The 20,247-nt window shown below is 36.9% G+C and overlaps 2 protein-coding genes across 2 annotated transcripts; both read right to left on the bottom strand.

Annotated features, from left to right (window-relative positions):
- Positions 1–2,761: 2,761 nt before the first annotated feature.
- On the bottom strand, positions 2,762–11,950 carry LOC140827770 (uncharacterized). Its single transcript, XM_073190593.1, has 5 exons — positions 11,286–11,950; positions 6,171–6,401; positions 4,670–6,079; positions 4,531–4,581; positions 2,762–3,936 (listed from the first exon to the last, which is right to left on the bottom strand). The coding sequence occupies exons 1-5, from the start codon at positions 11,706–11,708 to the stop codon at positions 3,013–3,015; spliced, it is 3,039 nt and encodes a 1,012-aa protein (XP_073046694.1). The 5' UTR covers positions 11,709–11,950; the 3' UTR covers positions 2,762–3,012.
- Positions 11,951–16,513: 4,563 nt separating this feature from the next.
- On the bottom strand, positions 16,514–18,475 carry LOC140828528 (probable glucan endo-1,3-beta-glucosidase A6). Its single transcript, XM_073191463.1, has 4 exons — positions 18,407–18,475; positions 17,340–18,322; positions 16,920–17,241; positions 16,514–16,718 (listed from the first exon to the last, which is right to left on the bottom strand). The coding sequence occupies exons 1-4, from the start codon at positions 18,462–18,464 to the stop codon at positions 16,681–16,683; spliced, it is 1,401 nt and encodes a 466-aa protein (XP_073047564.1). The 5' UTR covers positions 18,465–18,475; the 3' UTR covers positions 16,514–16,680.
- Between the last annotated feature and the right edge of the window lie 1,772 nt (positions 18,476–20,247).

Below are 20,247 nucleotides of genomic sequence, written 5' to 3'. Positions count from 1 at the left end.
CAAAAAAAGGCCGAGCTATATAAAAGGAGCCAAGCCCATGAAAATCCTGACAAGACCGAGCCCATGGACAATACCCTAAGGGTCTAAGCCCATTAGTGTGGCAGAAAAATTCGAGACCAATGTTAGTTACGGAATATGAATACATTTTCGCCAGTAGATAAAAACCACGATAAATATAGAGGATCTGATCGAGATAAGACGAGAGTCATAGTCGTCATGGTTAGGAAGTCCTACCATATGATGTTTCCTATCTCATGTAGGATTCTACCATAGCAAGAATCCTACTCCAACAAGGTAACTAGCATCTCCTGCTTCTATAAATACTAGGTATTGGTCACGAATTTACAATATTCACACACTCTTGCTCACTCAGCACTAACATATCGCACTTTGCTTTTTGCATTCATAATCAGAGCAATAACTTAAACATCAGAGGGACCACGTGAGAAATATCTCCGGCTCCCCCTAACACTATTTTTGTCTGTGCAGACCCCTCGTCACCAATCCGACCCCAAAAGCTTGGAAGATTTTAATACCTGGTTACCAGACCAAACCCAATGTAAAATTTTGGTATCATCAATTGGTGCCGTTTATGAGAATTTGAAAAAAAAAAGAGATCAGATAGTAAATCAAAGAGAACGTAAGAAAATTATTCGATGTCAAAAGAAACCTAGGAGAGAAAATCAATGAGGATGAGCACCACAAAGAAGAAAACCATGACGAACAACATCGGTGGATGTATAAATCAACCAAACAGGCTTATGAATCTCAATATCACTCAACTTGTTTTAATGATGTTTGGGCAACTTCTGGCCTGTTTTGGAATATCTCTTGGTTTTCCTTCGAAGAGCTTCTGATCTTCCACGTAAGAGCCCTTGCTCTTTCCAGAAAAAGTTTCTGGTTTTCCTCAGAAAAGCCCTTATTCTTCTCCAAAAGAGCTTATGATCTTCCACGGAAGAGTCCCTGGTCTTACCCGAAAGAGTTTCTGGTCTTACCCAAAAGAGTCCTCGGTCTTCCCCAAAAAAGTTTCTGGTATTCCACAGAAGAGCCCCTCGTCTTCCTTACAATAGTTTTTGGTCTTCTTCGGAATAGCTCCTCGTAATCCTACGAACTGCCTTAGGTCTTCCTTGAAAGAGTTTCTGTTTTCCCACGGAAGAGCCTCTGGTCTTTCCCATAATAGTTTCTAGTCTTCATGGGAAGAGTTCATCCGGGTCTTCCTCGGAAGAGCTCCTGGTTTTCCATCGAACAGCTTCTGGTCTTCCACAAAAGAGCCACAGATCATTCCCGAAAGAGTTTCTAGTCTTTAGGGGAAGAGCTCGTCATGATCTTCCACATAAGAGCACATCTTGGTCTTGCTCTAAAGATCATATCCTGATCTTTTTCGAAAGAGTTTGTTATGGTCATCCTTAGAGGAGCTCACCAATGTCATAATCAAAAGAGCTGATCATGATCATTATCAAAAAATGCTATTTCTTGGGAGCTCTTTCATCAAGTCAGTCAATCTAATTATCTCTTTTAATTTTTGTATTTATAAATCCGTTTGGATTTATCAACTCCTATTTTCTGTTATTTTGATTGGGTCAGTAGTACACATCATTACATTGGTCATATATTTATATCTGAAACATCTAATGTGATAAAATTATTCAATACAACTAAATATAAGCCCAAAACTTGTTGGCCATCTCAAAATACGCACCCCGTGCAAAAAACTTGTACAAAAGCTAACACAGCCTGACACATTCACAAAAATCCGACCAGCTCGACACCATGTAAGTCCACGAATGTGGTATTCACAAAATCCTGAACATCTCAGAAAAATTTTATGCCCACGAATGCGTAATTCACCAAAGCCCAACTAGCTCAGTACCATATAAGCCCACGAATGTGTCATTCACCAAAGCCCGAACAGCTCGGCACCATGTAGGTCCACAAATGTGGCATCCACAAAAGCCGGACCAACTCGCCCACGAATGTGGCATTCACCAAAGCTCGACCGGCTCGACAAAATATAAGCTCATGAATGTGGTATTCACAAAAGCCTTACCATCTCGACACTTATAAGGCCAGTGAACTTTGGCAATTCACAAAAGCCTGACTAGCTCGACACTTGTATATCCATGAACGTGGCATTTACAAAAATCCCAACCTCGAGGTCGGCAACATTAAGGGTATTATTAATCAATAGCTCTTTATTTGAGCTTGGTTTTTAGTAAATTATGATTATATGTACATAGACATGTCCAGTGTAAATGAACCTGAGGGATCATGTCTGAAGTCATTTTTTGCTTAGTTGATTATCTGGTCGAATTATTATAGAAAATAACCAGTCTCATGAAAAGATAATTATTCCAATGCTCGTAAATAAGAGTAATACATTAAGGTAAAACGATTATTGGTCTTCACTAATCACAAAATATCATCATATAACATTCAAAATATTAGGCAATGCATGCAATTGATATATTATCTTGATAAGAAAAAAGTTGCTGCAGGTTACATGAAAAACACTACAAACAAAACATTTAGGGTGTGTTTGGTTGAGTGGATTAAATAAGGATAGATTAATAGTCCAATATTTATCGTTAAAATTTTAAGTTGTTTTAATAATCATTTTGACAGGTCAAAATATCCAATTTTATGGATAACTATTTGATTAATAAAATTGGATCTTAAACCGGGTCAAAATGATTATTAAAAGAACTTAAAATTTTAACGATAAATATTGGACTATTAATCTATCCTTATTTAATCCACTCAACCAAACACACCCTTAGTCTTAAATTGAACGCATGATTTGAACAACAGGGCCATTGAAGTAGCAAGATGCACCACAACAGTTGAACATAAGAGTCTTAGATTCATGACTCGATGCGCAATCACCGGATTGGCTCGCATAACGCTTTGCCAAATGAACGGTTCAGTCGGAAACCAAAAGAACCAGGACATGCATAGTCCTTTTGCCTAGAGACCTCATGCTCTTCACACAGTAATGCAAGTCTTCATTGGATTTTAATAAATCCAATCATCATCATCATCCTTATACTTCAATTTCAAATTCTCAATCACCAGATCTAGTCTCTTAGCCACTTCTTCTACGAGCTTCTCCAGTCCGGATGACAGGCACAGGCCAAATTTTATGATATCCTCATTAAAGTGGGCCTTTATCGTCACCACATCATTCTCTTGATGTGTTTTATCAACTTCTCGAGAGCTGTGAATGCATGTGAGAGGCACATTGGGCTGACTGGGTAAATTAGAGATGGGAAGGTCGCTCCTACTAGGTTCGAAAATTCGTGGATCATAACTTCTAGCCCGTTTACTCGTTTTGCTCTCATCTTCCGTGTTCTTTTTGTTAGAGTTTGTTCCGATAATGTTTTGTTCATGCCCAAAATATACCTCTTTACCAGATCCTGTAGCTTGAAAAAAATGCTCTCCCAACTGTTGTCCTGAAGCAACCTTAAAACTTTTCAAATTTATCTTCATTGTTGACAATAAGAAGCTTAAGTATGACCATGGATATCCATCTTTTTCACTGCCAAGAGAGATGAAAAACTCCAGAACATAAAGATCGTTTGCTGAATGTGAACTCTGCAGACAAATCACAAAACAAAATTCCAATCTGTATGTTTGTGCATGATGGGCCCATGGATACTCGAGTATACTAAAATCACCAAGATTTTCAAAATAGCCCATCTTATTTTTTGATTCCAGCACTCTACCGATAAGTCCCTTTCCGATGTTTACTTTCTGGAACTTCCGATTGCCATAGGCATCCAATCCGCATACTCGTTCCATACAAAATATTTCAATGTTCGTAGTAGCACATTGGCTGCAAGGCATCCATGCAGACGCGAGCTGTAGTTGGGCACTCCAATACAACAATTGAAACATCTCTTCGATTTCAGCAACTGCCAGTTTCCTACGATTGTCGATCTAAATTGCACAAATTGTCATTGAATGACCGAGTGAATCTTGGTAAGTTTAAACATATGAATGTAAAAGAACATTTATATTTTCCTTATAAAACTTTAAGTTGTGAATTTGTTTATCTCAAATCATAATTAATGCAATATGATGTATTTGTAGAACTGTCGGAACATTCATACGAGTAACATTCGAAAAAATATAATGTAGATCATCGATTAAGAAAAGGAATGGATTAGTGGTGTAACGACCATAGGCTATCCAGATTTTGGGGTGCACATGAAATATTGTCCCTCACGGACTTTCCCATGGGTCATCCTGTCAATGGTTCCTTTCGCTTCTCCCTACACTCAAACCTAATACCTCCAAGATAATTACTTAGATCATAAGAGTGAGTACCACTTAAGTAATGGTGCATGGGAAAGCGGCCAAGGCCCCATATGAGACACAACATGGTCATTACAAGTAGAGTATAAGTTCTACAATAATAATAAAAATTGAACCCCATATTTCACAGTAGAAAATATTTTTTTCAAATGATGCATGGCAAAGAGATTACATGCACATTTTATGTTATTTATGAATTGAAAAGAAAGGTATTACATTTATGGAAGGCAGATCGTGATTTACATGAGTAGATCTTAGATCCACTTCCTGCAACAAATTGATAAAATTAGTTTGTACTGTATTACTGGTAGAAAATCAACTAAACTGAGGGGGAGATGAATAGGTTGGAGAAAACCTTTAATTTATCCAAGATGAAATCCAAACTGCAGCAAGGTAGTCCAACACACTCCAGCACTCCAAAGCAATTATTTTGTTGTACATCAAACAAAGGTAACACTAAATATTCTCTTGCACAGCAGTGGATAACAGGCACCAACAGTGGAAACTCTCTTGTAGAATAAAGGCGTAGTTCAAGAGATGATTCTTGGTGACCTGTTAGGAAAACGCGTCCTGGCGGCCCAAGTTCCTCTTCTTTTGCTCCATCTCCCACATGATAGAGATGTTCCATACATTGCTTCCTATAAAAACATAATCCTCTACCAAGATGACCAAGAGCGAAGGGATGGTCCGATGTGGATAGATATAATCTATTCTTGATTATTTTGGGTGCCCAAAATTGTATTAGAAAATTGTGTGAGCCCCGACAGGGAATTAATTTCCCAGTTAAAATCTTGATCTTCTCTGGTGTTGAAATGAATTCCGACACCGAGTCATTGCAGTCTCCATTTTCCAATAATTCATCATCCTCCGTGCAGTAACATAAAAACCCACGTGCACTCCCCTCTTCTTGTACGCAATGCAAGTTGGGCTTTCGCAAGTACTCTCTCAGTTTAAAAATAGAATAACTTTCATCAAATCCCTCCATTGGCACTGAAAAAAGTATGGGATGTTGTTGATGCACAGTTTTTAGATCATATGGGATAACTTCGATACCCGATGGGAACATATCATTTTGGCCTAATATCGAAGAAGGTGGCATGTATGTTCTACGAATTTCATCAGTTATTAAATTTTCTGCAAGATGACGTCCAGTTGCTACCTCAAAATTTCTCAGCGTTTGCTCCATTAATTTCAATAACAAATGCAAAACAAACGAAATATTTGTAGGACTACTTTGTGGTTGAAGAAAGAACTCAAAAACATATAGATCATTGTCCGAATTCTCACGGTGCAGCATATCTCGAAGACAAATGGCAAAACATAGGGATAACCTAGCCTCTCGCGCATAATGTACCGTCGTGTAATCAGATATGCTAAGATCACTTACATTTTGGCAAAAGAGTGACTTGTTTGCTGATGACAATGCAAATCCACCAATTCCTTGTCCATTTTGAAGATTGTGGAATTTGCTTGCCATGAAAAAGTAACGTAGTAATTCGTCATCTTCTTTTTTTACCATGGAAGCCACAAATTTCATACAGTTGAAGCTTTTACTGCTAGTACCACATTGCTCACAAGGTACCAGGACCTGTGCAAGATGTAATTGAGGTATTGCATTCGAAGCCAATTTAAGCATCTCTATTATTTCACTCGGTTGTTGATGATGAAAAATGAGTATATCATCATTCATCAGATATTTTTGCTTCAAAGGGTCTTTGATTAGTTGTTCCCAGTTATCTAAGTGAGTTGTCCTCATCTCTACTTCCTGTTTGCAAATTGTACATACATAGATATTAAACATTTTTACGAGTGAGTATAAAACAAGACAGATATCATGAGATAGGACGTGAAAAAACCTCAAGTTCACGGCAGATGTCGGATCCATATGATAAAATATCGGCTCCATAATTATCATCCGACGAAATGATCTCCAGTACACCAACATATCGCTTGTGGAGCAAATCAAAGACTGGTAAAGCCAAATACGATCTTTCATCGCAATTGGCAGCATGATCTCGAAGTGGAAACTCTTTCACAGTGTAGTTCCGGATGTCGGGGCTGGATTCAGGACGCCTATTTCTATTGAACTAAGAACGAGAGTGCGGAAGAATTCCTTCCATTTCTGAATAATGAGTTTGTTCATTACAGATCTCTATTTATACTACCATTAACAATCTAACCGTCTTGATTAATTAACTGACTAACTAACTTGTGGTAATTAACTAACTAACTGGTAATTAACTGACTAACTAACTATGTATAAAACTCCCCCTCAAGATGGACGACAAATGTCTTTGAGGGACATCTTGGATAGTAAAGGAAACAGTACAGCTTTGGGTAAGGGCTTCGTGAAAATATCCGCTAATTGCATATGAGTGCGAATGGGTAGAAGTTTGAGAGAACCATCATTGACTTTGTCTCGAATGAAGTGGCAGTCGATTTCAATATGCTTCGTCCTTTCATGGAACATCGGATTAGTGGCAATGTGGATAGCTGCTTGATTATCACAAAACAATAGTGCCGGGGAGGGAATGGTGATGGATAGTTCAGATAGTAGCTGTCGAATCCAGATAAGTTCACTGGTGGTCGCAGCCATGGAACGATACTCGGCTTCGGCAGAAGAGCGAGCAATGGTTGGTTGCTTTTTGGCCTTCTAGGAGATAAAGGGAATCACCTAAGAAGATGCAGTAACCGGTGGTGGACTTCCTGGAGTCAAGGCAAGAAGCCCAATCCGCATCGGAGAAAGCTCTTAATTGTAATGAGGATGTAGAGGCGTAGAATAAACCTTGACTTGGGTGGCCCTTAATATATCGAAGTAAGTGGTGGATGGCCATCAAGTGATGAGATCTAGGCCGGGAAACAAACTGACTTAGCTTGTGAACAGCATAAGAAATGTCAGGACGAGTGATGGTGAGATATAAGAGGCGACCAATGAGTTGGCGATATTGAGAAATATCAGAAAGTTCTTCCCCGTCGACAGAATTCAAGCAAGCTTTGGGATGCATGGGAACATTCGCTGGTTTACAAGCGAGGAAACCAGTGTCTTCTAAGAGTTGTAATGCGTAGTTACGTTGAGACAAGACAATACCGTTCGCTGAACGAGCTATTTCAAGGCCAAGAAAGTACTTGAGATGGCCAAGATCTTTGAGATGAAATTGTTGGTGCAGGGTGCGCTTAATGATGTCAATAGCTTGGACTGAGGGACCAGTGATGATGATATCATCAACATAAACAAGTAACGCAACGAAGGAATCACCCGAGTCTTTAATGAATAAAGAGTGATCAGATTTTGATTGCCGAAAACCAAGTTGAATGACAAATGTTGAGAACTTGGAGTACCACTGTCGTGAGGCTTGTTTCAAGCCATATAAAGACTTGTGCAAGCGACAGACCAGCTTTCCCTGATCCTTACTGGACTCTCCCTGTCGTGGGAAACCAAGTGGAAGATCCATGTAAACCTCTTCGAACAAATCACCATGGAGAAAAGCATTGTTCACATCGAGTTGGATAAGTTGCCAATTGTGGCTGACAGCAAGGGCAATGAGAATCTTGACCGTAACAATTTTTGCAACCGGAGAGAAGGTCTCAATGAAGTCAATGCCTTCGCGTTGATTATAACCTTTGGCAACTAATCGAGCTTTGTATCTATCAATGACTCCAGAAGAGTTAAACTTGATTTTGTAAACCCATTTGGAACCAATAGCGTGTTTCCCGGGTGGAAGGCTTACAATAGACCATGTATTGTTGGCTTCTAAAGCAAGAAGCTCAGTCTTCATGGCTTGACGCCATTCATCATGTAGCACGGCTTGGTGATAGAATTGGGGCTCCGAGTGAGTGGAGACGTTGAGAACAAATTGTTTAAAGGCTGGACAGAGTTTTGTGTAGGAGACAAAGTTTGACAGGGGATATGTATATTTGGATGCCACGGGTGCTGCATTCGGGAAGTTGGACAGCAAGTTACAATGGAATTCCTGGAGATATGAAGGGGTTCGAGATACACGTGTGGAACGGCGAAGCTGCAAAGTCGGAGGTGGCTGGTCCTGGTCATTTATTGGACAAGGGACCTCAAAATCAGATTGAGATCGGGGTAAAACCATCTCAGGAAACGGCTCAATTATCGATTGAGGATGAGTGTTGGAGTGAAACGGGAAAACATTTTCGTGGAACACAACATCTCTGGATGTGAAGACTTGATTATGTTCAAGATCAAGCAATCGATAGGCCTTCATACCAGGTGGGTATCCAAGAAATATGCATTTTCTGGCACGAGGAGCAAATTTTGTGCGATGTTGAGACAGCGTAGATGCAAAGGCCAGGCATCCAAAAACTCGTAAGAAATTATAGTCAACCGGTAGATGATATAACCTTTCGAAAGGTGACTGGTTGTGCAGCATGCGAGAGGGTGTCCGATTAATCAAGAAAGTGGCTGTGAGCACACACTCTGTCCAGAAGATCAAAGGGAGACGAGCTTGAAAGAATAAAGCTCGCGCCACATTGAGAAGGTGCTGATGTTTCCGTTCCACAACGGAGTTTTGTTGCGGACGTTCGACACATGATAGTTGGTGCACAATACCTTTCTGATGAAAAAAATCAGTGAGATTTAATTCCTTAGCATTATCTGACCGAATGATCTTGATGCGAGCTTGAAACTGAGCAAGCACCATGTTGTAGAACCGAGGAATAGACTGAATAGCATCTGATTTATGCTTGAGTAAGTATACCCAAGTGAATCTTGTTGCGTCATCAACAAGAGTGAGAAAATATCTGTACCCATGATGCAAAGTTGTAGCTAGGGGACCCCAAACATCACAATGTATTAAATCAAAAGCATTTTGAGCCATGTGATTGTGGGAGACAAAAGGTAACCTCTTTTGTTTTGCTAATGGACAAATGTAGCATGGAGTATGACTAAAAAACTTTGTAGTATCAATGTGTAAAGTATGTTTGAGTACAGCAAGATTTTGATCAGACAAATGGCCTAATCTATTGTGCCAAAGGTGCACAGAAACTTTACCAATTACAGCACATGTATTAGGTTGCATAAGAGGCTTCGAGGGATCACAGTCGAACACGTACAACCCAGCAACGCATCTACCCTTGCCAATCATCCTCTTGTTGGGGAGATCCTGAATTAGGAAATGATCAGGATAAAAGATGACAGTAAGCTGCGAGTTCTTCGTTAGTGCACTGACAGACAAGAGATTAAACTGAAACTGTGGAACATAGAGTACATCATGTAGGAGCAAGTGTTTCCCAATGCAAACATCACCACAAAGTGTCACACCTAAAGATGTCTGATCTGGAAGTGTAACTGAAGCATTAGAGATTGGCCGCATATGAAGAAAAACCTTAATATCATAGCAGACGTGCTGTGATGCACCGGAATCAATTATCCAAGCATGTGGATGAGATAGACCGGAGTGGGACATAATAGACAAGCATGTACCTGTTTGAAAGCAATGCAAGTTCCCTTTGTCTGATGAAGGTGAATCTTCAGTAGTAGTGAGATGGCTTGATAGGAAAGTCATGAGTTGTTGGCACTGATTTTGATTGAGTGCTTGGAGGAGATTGCCCAGATTATTGGTAGGAGAGTTGGAGGGAGTATCTCGGTGCTGGATAGTAGACAAATGATTGACAACAGCAGGGGACGCGGAGTTGGAGGGAGTATCTCGGTGCTGGATAGTAGACAAATGATTGACAACAGCAGGGGACGCGGAGTTCGTGGAGGGGCGATAATTTTGTCGAAATCCGAGAGGATAACCATGTATTTTATAGCATGTGTCCACGGTGTGCCCATGAACTTGGCACTTTGTGCAGAAAGGACGTTCTCTCCTTTGCCCTCGTGTGGAGTAGTTGAAAGAATTATTAGTGTTCCCTTTTGTGAATTTCCCTTCCTTTATAGCAAATGCTGCTGTCTGTGATTCGTCGGAATGAAGCACTGATGGATATCCGATTTTCTTTTGACGCTCATCTTGTGATACAAGGGAAAATACCTTGTTAATCTGAGGTAGGGGATCCATCAACAATATTTGACCACGTATAGGGGCAAATGATTCATTGAGTCCCATAAGAAATGATAGGACATATTCACGCTCAAAATATTCATGAAGCTCCTTGATGCCTCCACAACAACACTTTCCACAACTACAGCTCGGTCGATAATTGCTTAATTCATCCCATAGTGTTTTTAATTTTGTGAAGTAGACACTGATAGTATCTTGACTTTGGGTGAGATTCATGAGATCACGACGAAGCTGAAATACCCGTGGACCATTACTTTGTTGAAATCGATCACGAAGATCGTTCCATATATTTGCAGCAGAGTCAGAGAAGATGATACTCGCCGAAATCTCCTTACACACGGAGTTCAAAATCCAGGAAAGTACAACATTATTATTGCGAGTCCAATAAGGGAGAAGATCATGGTTAGTACCTTCTGGTTTAGAGATCGATCCATCCACAAATCCGAGTTTGTTTTTGGCAGAGAGTGCGATGACCATTGCACGGCTCCAAGCTGAGTAATTTTCACCAGTCAAGGGCTGATTCACCAAAATCATTCCCGGATTGTCTGTATGATGAATGAAAAATGGATTTAGAGGATCATCAATGAGAGATCTCTCTGTTGATGCAGCGACACGAGTTGGGGCGATGCCTTCCATGTCGAGATTTCAACTCGGATTGAAAGAAATCAGAGTGAAGCGAAATTGAATATCAAAATCGGAATCGGAATGAATGCCGGAGCGGCGATGCGTGATTATTTCTGCTCTGATACCATATTGAACTAAGAACGAGAGTGCGGAAGAATTCCTTCCATTTCTGAATAATGAGTTTGTTCATTACAGATCTCTATTTATACTACCATTAACAATCTAACCGTCTTGATTAATTAACTGACTAACTAACTTGTGGTAATTAACTAACTAACTGGTAATTAACTGACTAACTAACTATGTATAAAAATTTCGAAATACCCTTCCAGGGGGTCCAAGCTGCTCGTTCTCTGCTCCATCTTCTACAATATAGTGGTGATCCGTACATTTCTTCCTGTACCAACTTTCACCTTTACGAAGACAGTTCATAACAGCAAAAGGTTGGTCTGAAGTGGTGAGAATAGACCTGCCCCCCACCTCCATCGATGCCCAAAACTGCACCATATATGTAAGTGAACAAGAGGACGACATGAGCCTGTTCAGAACACGTCTGATCTTCTCCCGGATACTCTCGCCTCCTTGATCGTCTCTTTCCGGTGCCCAAAAAACCCATCCATAACGAAATACTTCCGACGACAAGTTTTCGGCCGTCAAGTATTTTTTAAATTCCAAAACCGAAGAATACTCGTCATAACACCCCTCAATTGAAGTTATGATTCGATAAAAATCATCGTTACCGGTCATTGATCTTCGTTGCCACACAAGTCCTTTAATTCAGTGCTGTATTTTTATTTTTATTTTGACATTGAAGAGCAGATTTTAACGTAGGTAGGATCAAGTTAGACTGGAGTGGAATATCATACTGATCAATTCGAGACGAAGACGACTCCACAAGTTTGACTTTGACTTTGACTTTGACGTTGACGCTCATTAATTATGAAGGAAGACGAGTGTTGAATGAAGAGGGATAATTATATTTCTGCGAAATGAGTTGGAGAAGATGATTTGCGTATGAAAAACGTTATGTTCTGCCCGATTTGTTAGATCAATTATTTAATTTTTTTAATAATTAATAATTATTGTTATTATTATACAATTTAAATTCTGTAAAAAACATTGAGAAATTGGTATTTACATATTTTATATCGTCAAATTTACTAATTTAGTATTACTCTATTAGTTTTAGTTTCTCTAAAATTTAGCCATCGGAGTGTGATGTCAGATCAATATTCTCAATAAAAAAAATGAATTTATAAAAACAAAAAATACAAACTAAATTTAAAATTTGATATATGATATATAAATGCAATGATATTATGCATGAATAGGTGTAAGATATCAAGATATCAGGAGTCAAATTATCGATATCAACAATCATTGTACATATATGCTCGAGCTGGTCCACGACTTAATGGACCATGCCTGGGATATGACCCAGCCTCGAAGCCAGCAACTACCTAAGTCGGACCGAATCAAGGTTGTCAAATATCTACATGGCACAATATCATATCATATATAACGAATCTCAACCGAAATATAACTTGATATTAATAACAGACAAACTCAATGTGATATGTTCAGTTGTATTGATGTGTCCAACTAAAATAAAAATGTGGACAAAAAAATATTTTATTTTATTTTTCACATCAATTAACAGCTTATAATATGTGATCGGCATATAATATCACATAAAACAACAAATAGCAAATAAATCATACACAGGATCAGATGTCTCTGTCAGACATCGCGAAAAATAATTGATATCTACGCACCTCAACCTATTTACCAATAATTTAAATTCTCAAGAAAATCCTGGAAATGTCAACTCAGACCAATCGCCTGAATATTAATAATAGTCTTATTATCATGTACCAAACTCATAACCATTTAAATTCAACTAAAATTCAAATTCAATTATTTAGGCATTTTAAATTCCTAATATCTCAATATTCGATTAAAATGCCTAAAATTACTAATTTCTATTTTAATTTGTCGCAAAATATTATTGTTAGCTTTATTAAATGATGCTAAACTAATATTCAATTGACTAATTTCCTAATTTCCCAAGCTTTGAATTTTATCTCAAATTCCTTTTTTATTAACTCAAATTAATGCGATAAATTCTAAGTTCGCCATAATATACCTCCAACTCGCACAATTTCAGCTACGACAATAATTCAATAATTAATCAATATTAATGTAATATTTTGACCAAGATTGAATTAATTCGGAAGATTAAATTTCAACCCTCGGGCAGCCTTCGAACTTGTCAAACCAAGACTTCAAATCGAGCCTAAATACTAGGCTCGTCGGCAACATGCCACAAACGCGTAAGGAGAAAATGACCGGAATCGCATAGAAAAATTGAATAGCTAGCTTTCTGCAAAAATTTTGTATCAAAACAAAGCTTACGAACTAAGGAACAAAATCCCTCAATCAATTTTGAGTTTTGAGCAGCGGATGGCGGCAAAGTTACGACAGTTTCCGACGGGTCACGCTAAAAGTGGGCAAAATCGATACCAAAATGTAGCTCTCGTCACGGGCTTTCCGAATACCAGTTCCTTTGTGTTATAACATTCAAATATGTATTTTAATCGATATTTTTTAATACATATTTTAAAACACACAATTAATTATCACCTTGCCCCTTATCAACAACAAGAGAGAATAATAAATCACTAAGGCATTGTTTGGTGTGCATGATAAGGGGGGATTGATTGTTAATCCTTCACTTATCATGTGTTTGGTGTGCATGATTAAGATTGTGATAGGCCCGTTCAACCCGCACCCGGCCCGCACATATGCATTATTATCCTCATGTGGGTGATTATATAATCCTTTGGGGGAGAAGGGATTATGTTTAATTAATTTAAATTTTTCTTTAATATTCTAAAGTTTAAAATAATTATAGATTCAAAACATTTAATAATATTTAAATATAATTTTTAATTTAACTAATATTATAAATAATTTAGTTATTATTGATCATATTTTTTATTATTATATTATTTTTAATTGTAATAGTATAATTTTTATTAACCATTTTTTTATTATTCAAATTTGTATTAATATTTTAATTATCACAATAAATGCATATTTATATTATTATCAAAATTTAATTATTTTTTATAATATTAATCGAGTTTTTAGTTTTTTTTTTTCGAAAATTGGAATTAATGAAAGTTCAATAATTAATATAATATTTAAATTTTATTTATAATTTTTAAAATCAATTAATTCTAGATATTTTATTTATTTATTCAATCATTTTAAAAATATATTACTAACTAATATATGATGAGGGCATTTTAGTAAATAGTTAACAAAAATAATCAAGCAAGTTAAACTCATGCCAAACATCATATAATTTATCATCATGTATTGTGTATCCTTACTTTTTATTTTATAATCACTATTATTATATATCATTTACTTATCCTATCACACGAACCAAACGGTGCCTAAAAGATCTATCTCCTAAGCCACAACTGTACGTGATTGCTTCCAAACTCGCGGGACATGTAGACAAGACCAAAACGCATGTAAGATATCCTCATTAAAGTAATATCTCGTCTAACTAGATTTGTTCAAACTGGAAAGGCATTTAAAAGGGTTCTCCATAAGTACTGAATTTTGATTTTGTTAGGCACCCGTAGTTTCCATAACTTTCTGAGGCCTGAAGATATTCAACATCTAAGACCATTGCTATCTGATTCAATCCCTTGTTGTGCCAGAAAGTATCCGGATTTGACAATATAAATTCCTTTGGTAGTGTAGTACAAGATGATTTTGTCTGGTCCAGATCCATTACCGATTGGAATACGTTTTAGTTCTTCCCTATCCACCGCCCACTGATTGTTCTCCACCATTTCCCATTTCCAATCCCATGAATCATTAATAATATCAGCCACCATTATTTTGTATTGTGTATGGTTTGGAGTTGTTATGGCACAGAATATATTAGGACTCAGGATCCATGGATCTCGGAATACAGATACATTCGAACCCATGGTAATACGCCAGCGAACACCTTTGATCAAAAGTTCTCTACCCCATAATATACTGCGCCAAACATAGGATGGATTGTGAGCTATTTTCGCATCAAGGAATGTGCGAGATGGGATGTACGTGGCCTTGTGAATTTGTCCATCAAGTGAGCCTGGATTTGTTAGAATACTCCATGCTTGATTTGCAAGAAGAGCTTGATTAAATTTAGTGAGATCTCTGAATCCTAATCCACCTTGATTCTCTGGAAAGCATAGTAGCTGCTATTTTCTTCAATGAATTCTTCTTTCGTCACCTTTCGCACCCCACAAGAAAATGAATGCTTTCTTGTTCACCAGCTTAGATGTAGGAAGTTCTCCCACAAACCCAATTGGAATTGATCTTTTCCCTTTAGCCAGTGTCTCGGCACTAGCTATATTTATTTCATGCTCTTCTTTAGGTGTAATAGTTCCATTGGTTGAGCATGGTTTCCACTGTCGCATCTCCGCCGGTGAACGCGAGACTGAGCCAGGAGCTAATCATATTGGTACTTTGCATCGAACAGGTACTACTCGTTGGAGCTCCCATTTTGATTCTATTTGCAGCTTGATAGATATGTATGATGCAACTATAATAGTGCTCAAAAACATTATCACTAATGACACATCTACTTCAATGTGCGAGGAAGCTGGTGGTTCATTAATAGGGATGAAGTCTTTTGATTTCATTTTTATTTTCCATTGATGCATAAAATTATGGGATCACAAATTTGCTTTGTCGTGCCTTGCAACAAAAATCTCTTGATAACATAAGTGCAATGGATTTGGTCTCTACGACTAAAGAACTTCTCTTGATATTGAGAAATTATGGTTTTGATATTCTTCTTTCGTATGTAAAATCATTTTGCACAAGATTAAATGTCGATATACCAGAGATGAGTTCTCATTATGATCATTCTATCCGTTCATGCCGGAAAAAGGATATCATCATAGTTGAACATCACTTTCATTATGATAAATTTAATGTTGCAATAGATTTTCAATAGGAAGAGTTAAACTCTAGATTCAGTGATGAGACAGTAGAACTTCTAATTCTCAGCTCTGGTTCAGTAGAAAGAGTTGAACTCAAGATTTAATAACAACAACAATAATTGGTGATAATTAATTTGTTTTACATCTTATTAATAAGCCTTAGTTCCAAAATTATTTTAGTTAAAAACGAAAAGAAACTTTCGCTACATTACATATATTAAAAGACATAATTAATTATTTAAAATAAAGAAAAAGGTTATAATTAATTGGGGACAATTAATTACTAACGTTGCTAAATCAAATTCAATTTTTCGTATTCATGTGACACCTATAATCGGCTTGGTAGATGTGCTCTCATCCATTCGGCACATGACATGTGTGTTGAGTGATGAATCATGATCACTAATAAAAGTACTATCTCTCATACTTGACCCGCTCGCTCGTCCCATGTTGTTGTACTTAAATACTTGAATTTTTATGGTTTCCATATTTTTTTAAGGGGAATATGAATCGTTGTAGATATTTTAGTCTATAAGGGATCTTCACAATGACTATCTTCGAGAAATGTAACAATACTTTGATGTCGTACATGTCTCATTTTGAGGTTACATATGATAATAATAATTATTAGAAAGTTTTGGATGGCAAAAGAAGAATAAAACTAAGCAAAGTGTCACTGGAAAAATCACTTGTAATTTTCTTCAGAGTGATACACTTGGAAATTGGCAAGATCCATGACCTGCATAAAACACACACAAAAAAAAAAAAGAAAGGTAAAAGAACACAAATATCCCATTGGAAAATTTGAGATAATTAACCAAAATACACAAATCAAATATTAATTCCCAACCATGTTCAATTCAAATATTTTAAAAAAAAATTATGTATTAGATAAAATTTGAAGAAAAAGTACTCAAATTTTTTTATTTTTTTAACTTACTTGGATCGGTGGTGGTTTGTGTAGCAAGGCCATTGAAGTAGCAAGATGCACCAGAACTCCTGAACTTAGACCAGTATGAGCTGAATGCATAGTTTGCGTGTGCCATAACCGAGACTGGCTCGTAGCATGCTTTGTCTGGTGCGAGTGCATCGCATGTGCCATTGCCCTGCCTGCACGCGAAATCCAACGCTGTTTCCAAGTCCGTAAGATTCGGTTGGCTTGTCACTACGCACCATATTTTCCCTTTGTATGGCTTGTTACTCGATGGTGATGATGACAAACGGGTCCCCTCGTTTTCGGGGTGCTTCCCGGTTAAGTCTATCTACGAGAGTTCCAAGAATTTTGATGGGATGAAGGTGAACATGTTAGTATATATATATATAATATGAGGATTTTTTCGTGTGTCTGTGAATTAGTTACCTTATAAATCGGCTGCCCATTGGGATGTATTAATCCCCAGTGTCTTTCTGTTCCTGGCCCTGGCTTCATATTCTCATCATACAAGGAGAAAATAAACGTCGGAATCACGACTCCGGGCTTAGCAGGTGTCCCGAGAGGTGGATCAGCTGTCATTTTCTTCACCAAATTCCGGTTATAAGTTGCTGCGTTGTACGTGTTTGCGCCAACTTGATCAATATCACCTGCATTAGGCCAACCTGTCTCTGATACCGCCATCATGATATCGTCGAACCCGAGTTTCCTCATTGCGAATACGACGGAGTCCAGCATTTGGTCTAGAAGATTCGTGTAAACGAGGCCGCTTTTCGAGTCCAAATATGTCTGATTTCCACCCTCAAGCAATGCATAATCAAGATTGATGTTTGTTGGGTTTGAAGACCATGGAAAATAAGGGTAAACATCTAAGAAGAAAAATGATTTAGTCCCATTCAAGAATTTCAACAATGGTACCATAACTTGGATTGGAATATCAGATCTAAATTTCCCACTTGAAGGTGGGAAACTTGACTCCAATACATCCATAGCCAATGGTGTCCCAACTTTTATGTTGTGAATATCATGTCCCTTCAAAGATTTCTTGATATTTCTCATGGCTGGCACAAGATCAAGCCACATTTTCCGATCATTGTTGCTTAGAACTTCGTTTCCAACAAGTATGAATCGGATCGTTGTGCTAGGATAGTAAGCTAAGACGTTCTCTTGAACCCAATTTTCGGCCTTCGATTGGCTCGAAGCGATGCCCGAGATTTGTTCGTTCGTGACCATGATCGAGACATGAAGTTTGGTTCCGGATAGGAGCTTTAGGACTTCAGGGTTGGCATCATAAAGTTTAACACGTCCGGCGTTCATGGATTCAAGAAAATTTATCGATCGGTAAGGAGACGGGATATTCGTCCCTACTCGACCATAGTTTACCCCGATCTTGCTTGAAATATTCGATGCATCTGCAAAAGAAAAGTAACACAAAAAATGTGTAAAATTTGAAATTATAATTATGCAAAATTAGAATTAATGTTAAATGAACTTACTTGTGGAAGTGAGAATAGAACATAAAAAGAGTGCGAAAATTGCTTTGTTTGTGTACATTTTCAAGCTTATCGATCTCTTAATTGCAAAATAATTGTCATAAGGTGAAAGATATATATAAGTAGTGAAATGGATCAAGAAACTGTTGACCTACCAAACTTAATATTTGTTGCAAGTTATGTTCTTCAATGATCTTTGAAGGAATTTGATTAAAGAAGAGTTGGTTCCTAAATTATTGTTGATATAGCAAGAGAATGCTAATATTGAAAGAAAAAAGGTAAAGATTATGAGAAGCCAACACAAAGATATACGTGAGAAACTTTGAGTAGGTTTCTTGTGAAACGATCTCACGAATCTTTATCTGTGAGCCGGGTCAACCCTACCGATATTCACAATAAAAAGTAATACTCTTAACATAAAAAATAATATTTTTTCATGCATGACCAAAATAAAAGATATATCTCACAAAATACGACTCGTGAGACCGTCTCACATAAGTTTTGTCGGAAAATTTTTACAAGAAAAAAGGCATGGCATAGTATAAAAATAATTATATCTAAATTGAGTATAAAATAATATATAATAACTTATGAATTACTGAAATGTATTAGAGTGGGTCTCATGTGAGACCGTCTCACGTATCCTAATCTGTAAGACGGGTCAACCCTACTCATATTCACAATAAAAAGTAATACTCTTAGCATAAAAAATAATATTTTTTCATGGATAACCCAAATAAGGGATCCGTCTCACAAATAGGACCCGTAAGACCGTCTCACACAAGTTTTTGCCAATGTATTATTAGCTCTAAGAATTTATAAAATACTATCTTTGCCAAATGGGCACTAAGTAATACACATTGTGTTATCGAAATTATGAGTATTTTATCAAAAGCGGTTCTAAACTAATGTTTTGTTAAATAAAAACAATTTAATTTTATTTTAATTTTTTTTTGTCATGTTAACGTCCGGAGAAGATAGAAATGCTAACACTTGTGATTTTAAGTTTTCTTTCATTTTTCGATTATATATCTGAGGTTGTATTTAGATAAATTGATTGATTTAAAATTCATAGATTTCGATTATGTTTTATTTTGAATAAATTGTTTTCTTTAGGTTATGCGGTTAAAAAATGAGAACAAAAATTTGTGTCCAAAAAAAAAAATTAAGACTTATCTTTATTATATTATAATATTTGAGATCATTGAAGTAACCATTTTTTAATACATTGAAGTAACTATTGATCTATAACACAAAATTTCTTTCCATTTTTTCCCTAATGATTAATTCCTATACATTAGGTAAATCATTTTTTAAATTTATTATTCACATCATTTAAGATGTAAAAAATTAAAATTAAAACAAGAATTAAAATTTTGAATTTAAAAAAAAAATCAACTAAACTAATTATTTTAAAAATGAGATATATTATACATATGCAACAAATAATATTTACTTACTAATAATATAGATATACACCACACTATACACATGCAATATTTGTGTCCCGCCCGATAGTTCCGATAGTTCTATTTAATTCAGTTATCGATCGAAATAATCAATTTTTAATTTCACTCGTTTTTTAATTAAAAAATATCAGTTGATTCAGTTAGCTTCGGAAAAATTATTTAAATCAATTTTGAAAAATTCGATTCGATCGTTAACCGAATACCTCTCCAGAGGCCCAAAATGCTCTTGATCGATTAATCTTCCTGGATTGGGCTTTCTTCTTGATGGTGTCTAGTGGGCCTAATTTGTATGAGTCCAATTCTCCATGTAATCCTCGGGCCTTGACTAGTTGTCACCCTAGTATTTCATGCTTGGGGTTAAATTCCATCTTGTAT

This window comes from Primulina eburnea, chromosome 3, assembly GCF_022965805.1.
Source record: "Primulina eburnea isolate SZY01 chromosome 3, ASM2296580v1, whole genome shotgun sequence".
NCBI lineage: Eukaryota > Viridiplantae > Streptophyta > Magnoliopsida > Lamiales > Gesneriaceae > Primulina > Primulina eburnea.
Note: the sequence above shows the minus strand (reverse complement) of the source record. Positions and strands in the feature narration are given on the sequence as shown.